The sequence below is a fragment of the Penaeus vannamei genome, chromosome 33 (genome assembly GCF_042767895.1).
Source record: "Penaeus vannamei isolate JL-2024 chromosome 33, ASM4276789v1, whole genome shotgun sequence".
Taxonomy (NCBI): Eukaryota; Metazoa; Arthropoda; class Malacostraca; order Decapoda; family Penaeidae; genus Penaeus; species Penaeus vannamei.
Genome location: NC_091581.1, coordinates 20,927,725 through 20,935,961, shown reverse-complemented (window position 1 = coordinate 20,935,961; position 8,237 = coordinate 20,927,725). Strand labels below are relative to the sequence as shown.

Genomic DNA, 8,237 nt, shown 5'->3' with positions numbered 1-8,237 from the left:
CTGTAAATGGGGATTTTTACCCACAAATTTTATTTCTTTCCTCATAACAGATTTCAGCAGAAGTAACTCGTCCATAATATTTCTACATATATTCAGAGATTAAAACCCCAATTAGGCTCTCCAAATAAAGGTTTGAAACTTTTTGCAGCATTACCAAACAATTTCCAGCACAATTATAAAAATGCAGATATTGTATCTAACATTTTTCAAAACAAACATTTTTCAAAACTAGACTATTTCAGCTTTTAATTATCTATCAATATGTATAGTTCTTAAGCTTGGGGTATAAAACTATTTTACAGTTAAAAGTTTATTACAATTCATTAAGGAAATACATAACTGAAAATCTAATTACCTTACACAATATTCATGACTGCTATATGGAAGATTATTTCCAGGTAAAGAATAATTTTAGTACGTTCAACAGAATGCTGCTAAGGACAGGTGTTGACACAATAGCTAGTCTTTATGCTATATTTAGAATACAAAACCTGGAGTATACAGTATTCTGCAGACAAATCATAAACATTCTGTAAAGAAGTATTCTTAAAAGTATAAAAGCCAACAAACCAAAATAATGATAAGATATTCATCTACTCATATCTCAGGTTTTTCAAAATTGTATGAAGATAGGTTGGGTAAGGTACAGCTATCAGGCACTATAAGGGAAGGATGACAAAGTACTATGCTAGCAACTCTTCTTGCATACTGCCTGACACCTCGACATGACCTAACCTTCTCTTCCTTCCATGTGCTAAGTCAACAAAGGCAGAAACAGGTCAGGTCAGGTACAGGTGTCAGGCAGTATATGGGAAGGATGACATATCACTTTGCTAGCCACTCTTCCCACATAGTTCCTGAGACCTCAACTTGACCTGACCTACTTCTTCTGTATGCTAGGTCAACAAAGGTGGAGACAGGTCAGTGGTATGTGGTATGCCAGGTGGTATGTAAGACAGATGACAAAACACTATGCTAGCCACTCTTCTCGCATACTGACACTTCAACCTGACTTTACCTGACCTACCTCTCCTTCCATGTGCTAGGTTAACAACGGCAGAGACAGATCTAGTCAGGTGGTATATGAATAAGATGACAAAGCACTATGGCAAGCCACTCTCCCAACTTATCACCAGAAACCTCCACCTGCCCCAACCTACCTCTGCTGCTTTTCCCTTTAGTAAATATTATATATAAAGGTCCGATCTATAGCCAGTTATTTTTTATTCCACTAATTCATGGAACTTTTTTTGGTAAAAATTAGTAAATGAAAGAATATCAAAACAGATCTGATTCACAAGTATGAGAAAATTTCTAATAAATGTTTTAGCAGTAAAATCACAAGTGTATCTACAAGAGACAAGTTATATGAAGAAAGGTACAAAAATGCTCCCTTTTGTAAAAACTTGAGATAGACAACACTAAAAATATTAGTATATTCTAACAAAACACCCTAGAGATTACTGTTATGAAGTATAATAATAAGATGTGAGAAACTATATGTCACACTTAATTGATAATATTAATTATATGGCTCTAAAATTCCAAATTTTACATAAAAATGATAAATTGAACTTCCAAACCAATGATTTTGTAGAGCTAATTAAGTTTGTTTCCTTTATGTAATCTTTCATGATTTGGTCTCTCAAGATGATAGCTAGCTAAAGAGGCTGAATGCACTAGGTGAGACACTATCAAACTATCTGTTCAGAGTTATGTAATAATTAAGTGCGTACACAAAGCTTAAATCACAATTTTCCTATATATATGTTCAAAATGGAATTTTATAAAAATGTTTTATTCCATACCCTCTTTTCAGTTCAAAAGCACAGTATAGAAATACATACAAACTGTTGGCTAACAAGGTTTGTCAATAGATTTACTGGTGTGGACAACATACATTTACTTATAACTTAGAAAAAAAAATAACAACACATTCCTGAACTCATATAAATAGGAATAAACTAAATGTTCACTTATATGTGGTAACAGAATAATTGACAATAATAAAAATATGAAAGGATACACCTAACAAAATGACAAGGGAAATAATAGATCTATGACAAAATATATTGTTAGTCAATAATTAGTCCAGGCTTCAAAATATTTCATCCTATGTGCGAAAACGAACACCATGAATGGCATGTTGATCTATCTGGCAGGTTGATTTATCTTGGAGGTGGTGATATAGTTCATATCACAAACTCAGAGATGACTAATGTCAACAAGTTAGTCATGGTGATATGTGAGGCAAGGTGTACAGTAATAGTATAAACTGAAATTGTTTTATTATTATTATTATTATTCATTTCAATCATGGATTTAGTTAGCCTTATCTTTGAAGCCTTTTTACTTTAACTGATATCAACTTTTAAGTACTTCAGTTTAAAGACCACTTTTCTACAATATAACTACAGTCACATTACCATGATGCATTTAAAACTGCTCAAGCAAAAATAAGATCTCTGGGTGAGTGAAATGACTACATAAATGTGAGGTACTGTGTTTAATTCAGAAAGCTTGTACAGAATAAGAAGTAACTCTGATTCTAATGTCAATTCTAGTAGATATATATAAGCTGGTAGCAATATATAATTTAGTTCCAAAAACATTTACTATATAAAATGCTTGAATAAAGAAGTCACAGCAGGAAAAGAAACACCAAATGCACAATTCTACAGTTGAACCAAATAGTCTGACAATAGGAAACACAACAATCCATGAATAACGAGTCAAACTGGATTAATCCAAATTCCAAAAACTGTGGACTTGCATCTCTTGCATTGTGATTGTGTTCTACTATTTATGGAATTTTTCTTAATATGAGTATACATATAGGCTACATAATGATTTGAAATTTATGTTGACCATCACTTGTTCCATAAAAAGCAAGCACTGTAGCCATTCAATATACATACTTCATCATAATGTGGTTGTGCTCCATTCCAAAGATCTGTTCCTTATGAGCAAATGGATATAGAAGATCTGAGCAGTTACAATATACTGTTGCTTGTATATTAACAAAGGAGGCTAACCAAAGTGTAGGAAGTGTATAGTAACCAAAGCATCAAAGATAAGGCTAAAAATATCAGACTCCTGAATTTTTACCTTTATACACATACAATTCACAAACCTTTGTTTATAAAATATCATTATTACTTTATTACATTACACATAAACAATCACGTCTTTTTTGAAACACTTGATTATTTATCATGCCTCAATATGAAATTAAAGAACACATGATATAGCCTTTTAGTTCATCTAAGACTTGATTTCTTAGCTGCAAAAATTGTTTTGGTTACAGCAAATACAGTTTAAGTATTTGATAAAATTTATTGAAAAATAATTTTGAGATGTTAATAAATTCCACAATGATACAACTAAATTCTGGAAAATTACCCTCAATAGCTATATATATTTTAAGTTTTCACAATGAATTATGTCATATATCAAAATCTTTTTGGAATTATATAATTTCAATGCACTTTATCAACATAATCCAATTACACATGTAATAATAGAAAATGTAAAAATAGATAAGGACAAATGTATCATACAATTTCTTGAATGTATTAACCAGAGTATAGCATACTGCATAGCATACCATGTGGTCCCCACATGGTCTGTATCCACAGTTGTAGCAAAGACCCTGTTTTATTGCGCAGCTTGATGGGTCAAACAAATTCCAGACTTCAAGGAACCAATATCATGTACACTATTTTCAAAACCACTATTAAATTTTGCTTAATGTTATTTATTCTTTTTTTTCTTGTTACTCTGTATAGCATACTGCATGGCATACCATCTGGTCCCCACGTGGTCTGTATCCATACCGCGTGGTCCACTATGCTTAGCATGCCACGAGGTCCGTCCATGCCGCGTGGCCCGAGGGACGCGCAGCCCACTTGTGCTCGCTTGGTCAAGGTTGGCCACCCTTATATTCTGACCAGCGGCGCAAGCGAGCACAAGCAGGGTACGCGTCCCTCGGGCTACGTGGACTGGACGGTCCGCGTGGCATGCTAAGCATAGTGGACCACGCGGTATGGATACGGACCACATGGGGACCACGTGATATGCTATAAAGTATGCTATACAGAGTAACAAGAAAAAAAAAAATAAATAAATAAAATCAAGCAAAACTTAATAAAGTGGTTTTGAAAATAGTGTTCATGATATTGGTTCCTTGAAGTCTGGAATTTGTTTGACCCTTCAACCTGCGCAATAAAACAGGGTCTTTGCTACTGCTGTTTGAAACAGTGGGCACATTCATTAACATCAGCTCTTTATCGTCAGTAGTTGACCCAGCATCTTTGGTGTTCAGGGGAATTCATCTCTTGTCACAATAGTCTTGAACAAAAATTTAATAAAGGTAATTGGTTAATGGTAAAAAAAAAAAAAAAAAAAAAAAAAAAAAAAAAAAAAAAAAAAAAATATATATATATATATATATATATATATATATATATATATATACATATATATATATATATATATATATATATATATATATATATATATATACATATATATATATATATATATATATATATATATATAAAAGAAAAAATCAAACCAAAATAAATGAGATCCTTAACATGAAAAAGATGAATAACTTTAATTTGGTCAGAAAGAATTATCAGCTCCTGACAGGAAGTTTGCATACATAACGACTATAATAATTGTATACGTAACTATAATTATAAGTTCAACAAACTTTCAATTTCTTCCTGTAAAATTGGCTCTTCCACAGCTATTTCAACATACACAGGCTAAAGGTCCATCAGATTTTTAGGTGGCTGGTTTCTCTCAATACAAACATGGCCCTTTGCTACCTGGATGAGCACATCAGCTTACAAAATTACTTTTTTGACCTGATAATGTTGAATATGCATAAAGTGTGTTCCATAGAACTGGCTCTGCCACAATGATATTCAAGAAATGAAACTGGCTCTTTGCCACAATGAGGTTGAATATGCATAAAGTGTATTCATAAATTGGCTCTTTGCCACAATGAGGTTGAACATACAAAGTGTATTCATGAAACTGGCTCTTTGCCACAATGAGGTTGAATATACATAAAGTGTATTCATGAAACTGGCTCTTTGTCACAATGAGGTTGAATATACATAAAGTGTATTCATGAAACTGGCTCCTTGCCACAATGAGGTTGAACATACATAAAGTGTATTCATAAATTGGCTCTTTGCCACAATGAGGTTGAACATACATAAAGTGTATTCATGAAACTGGCTCCTTGCCACAATGAGGTTGAACATACATAAACTGTATTCATGAAACTGGCTCCTTGCCACAATGAGGGTGAATATACATAAAGTGTATTCATAAATTGGCTCTTTGCCACAATGAGGTTGAACATACATAAAGTTTATTCATGAATCTGGCTCATTGCCACAATGAGGTTGAACATATATAAAGTGTATTCATAAATTGGCTCTTTGCCTCAATGAGGTTGAATATACATAAAGTGCATTCATGAAACTGGCTCCTTGCCACAATGAGGTTGAATATACATAAAGTGTATTCATGAAACTGGCTCCTTGCCACAATGAGGGTGAATATACATAAAGTGTATTCATAAATTGGCTCTTTGCCACAATGAGGTTGAACATACATAAAGTGTATTCATGAAACTGGCTCCTTGCCACAATGAGGTTGAATATACATAGAGTGTATTCATAAATTGGCTCTTTGCCACAATGAGGTTGAATATACATAAAGTGTATTCATGAAACTGGCTCCTTGCCACAATGAGGTTGAACATACATAAACTGTATTCATGAAACTGGCTCCTTGCCACAATGAGGTTGAATATACATAAAGTGTATTCATGAAAGTGGCTCCTTGCCACAATGAGGTTGAATATACATAGTGTATTCATAAATTGGCTCTTTGCCACAATGAGGTTGAACATGCATAAAGTGTATTCATGAAACTGGCTCTTTGCCACAATGAGGTTGAACATACATAAAGTGTATCCATGAAACTGGCTCCTTGCCACAATGAGGTTGAACATACATAAAGTGTATTCATAAATTGGCTCTTTGCCACAATGAGGTTGAATATACATAAAGTGTATTCATGAAACTGGCTCCTTGCCACAATGAGGTTGAACATACATAAAGTGTATTCATAAATTGGCTCTTTGCCACAATGAGGTTGAATATACATAAAGTGTATTCATGAAACTGGCTCCTTGCCACAATGAGGTTGAACATGCATAAAGTGTATTCATGAAACTGGCTCTTTGCCACAATGAGGTTGAACATACATAAAGTGTATTCATGAAACTGGCTCCTTGCCACAATGAGGTTGAACATACATAAAGTGTATTCATAAATTGGCTCTTTGCCACAATGAGGCTGAATATACATAAAGTGTATTCATGAAACTGGCTCCTTGCCACAATGAGGTTGAACATACATAAAGTGTATTCATAAATTGGCTCTTTGCCACAATGAGGTTGAATATACATAAAGTGTATTCATGAAACTGGCTCCTTGCCACAATGAGGTTGAACATACATTAAGTGTATTCATGAAACTGGCTCCTTGCCACAATGAGGTTGAATATACATAAAGTGTATTCATGAAAGTGGCTCCTTGCCACAATGAGGTTGAACATACATAAAGTGTATTCATGAAAGTGGCTCCTTGCCACAATGAGGTTGAATATACATAGTGTATTCATAAATTGGCTCTTTGCCACAACGAGGTTGAACATACATAAGGTGTATTCATGAAAGTGGCTCATTGCCACAATGAGGTTGAACATATATATAGTGTATTCATAAATTGGCTCTTTGCCTCAATGAGGTTGAATATACATAAAGTGTATTCATGAAACTAGCTCTTTGCCACAATGAGGTTGAACATACATAAAGTATATTCATGAAACTGGCTCCTTGCCACAATGAGGTTGAATATACGTAAAGTGTATTCATAAATTGGCTCTTTGCCACAATGAGATTGAATATACATAAAGTGTATTCATGAAGCTGGCTCCTTGCCACAATGAGGTTGAATATACATAAAGTGTATTCATAAATTGGCTCTTTGCCACAATGAGGTTGAATATACATAAAGTGTATTCATGAAACTGGCTCCTTGCCACAATGAGGTTGAACATACATAAAGTGTATTCATGAAACTGGCTCCTTGCCACAATGAGGTTGAATATACATAAAGTGTATTCATGAAACTGGCTCCTTGCCACAATGAGGTTGAATATACATAAAGTGTATTCATGAAACTGGCTCCTTGCCACAATGAGGTTGAATATACATAAAGTGTATTCATAAATTGGCTCTTTGCCACAATGAGGTTGAACATACATAAAGTGTTTTCATGAAACTGGCTCCTTGCCACAATGAGGTTGAATATGCATAAAGTGTATTCATAAACTGGCTCTTTGCCACAATGAGGTTGAATACACATAAAGTGTATTCATGAAACTGGTTCCTTGCCACAATGAGGTTGAATATACATAAAGTGCATTCATGAAACTGGCTCCTTGCCACAATGAGGTTGAATATACATAGAGTGTATTCATAAAACTGGCTCTTTGCCACAATGAGGTTGAATATACATAAAGTGTATTCATGAAACTGGCTCCTTGCCACAATGAGGTTGAATATACATAAAGTGTATTCATAAAACTGCAATGGGTTATATCTTCCTATTCAGATTCTCTTGGCAGATGAGTAACTACAATGACAAAAACATTTAGTTGGCTTGAACTTCCATTCGCTTTAATGCAAATGCAAGCTTCTTTGGATCCTTGAAAAGTTTGCAGAATAATGACAATCTCTGCTGCAGCTGACGATTCTGCTGTTTTAGTTCAATACACTCCTTTTCCAAAATCTCCAGTTTTTCATGAACTGCAGACTTTTCTCCTTCAGTACCAGGGTTTGAGCCTTTAGAGGAACTAGGTGTCACTTCAGACGTCTCTTCACCTGACACACGGCCTCTTTTGGCATGTACCATCATTTCTGAGTCTTCTGCATGGCGTTTCTTGCATTTCACTTCCCTTCTCTGCTCAGCAGCTGAATGCTGTGAATCTACAACTGCTGCTTCATTCTTTTCTTCTTTAATCTGCACACCTTCCTTTTTCACCACTGCAGTCTGTTCCTTATTTTCTACTGCTGCTGACCTCAGCCGTGTGGAAGCTGGAGTTACTGGCCGTACTGGGACTGTTGCAGCGACTGATGATACCCT

At 34.6% G+C, this 8,237-nt stretch overlaps 1 protein-coding gene and 1 long non-coding RNA gene across 5 annotated transcripts in view; both read right to left on the bottom strand.

The window, feature by feature from the left end:
* Positions 1-294: 294 nt before the first annotated feature.
* Positions 295-4,444, bottom strand: LOC138867896 (uncharacterized). The gene is made up of 2 exons (XR_011399918.1): positions 4,072-4,444; positions 295-3,824 (listed from the first exon to the last, which is right to left on the bottom strand). It is a non-coding gene; the product is annotated as an uncharacterized lncRNA (long non-coding RNA).
* Positions 4,445-4,599: 155 nt separating this feature from the next.
* LOC113830567 (nucleolar protein 58) overlaps positions 4,600-8,237 on the bottom strand; it is a 31,168-nt gene continuing 27,530 nt past the window's right edge. For all 4 annotated transcript variants that reach the window (XM_070145405.1, XM_070145406.1, XM_070145408.1 and 1 more), the window contains exon 2: positions 4,600-8,237. This exon is cut by the window's right edge and continues 396 nt beyond it. In XM_070145405.1, the coding sequence (XP_070001506.1) occupies positions 7,746-8,237 (492 nt within the window). In that variant the 3' untranslated portion in view covers positions 4,600-7,745.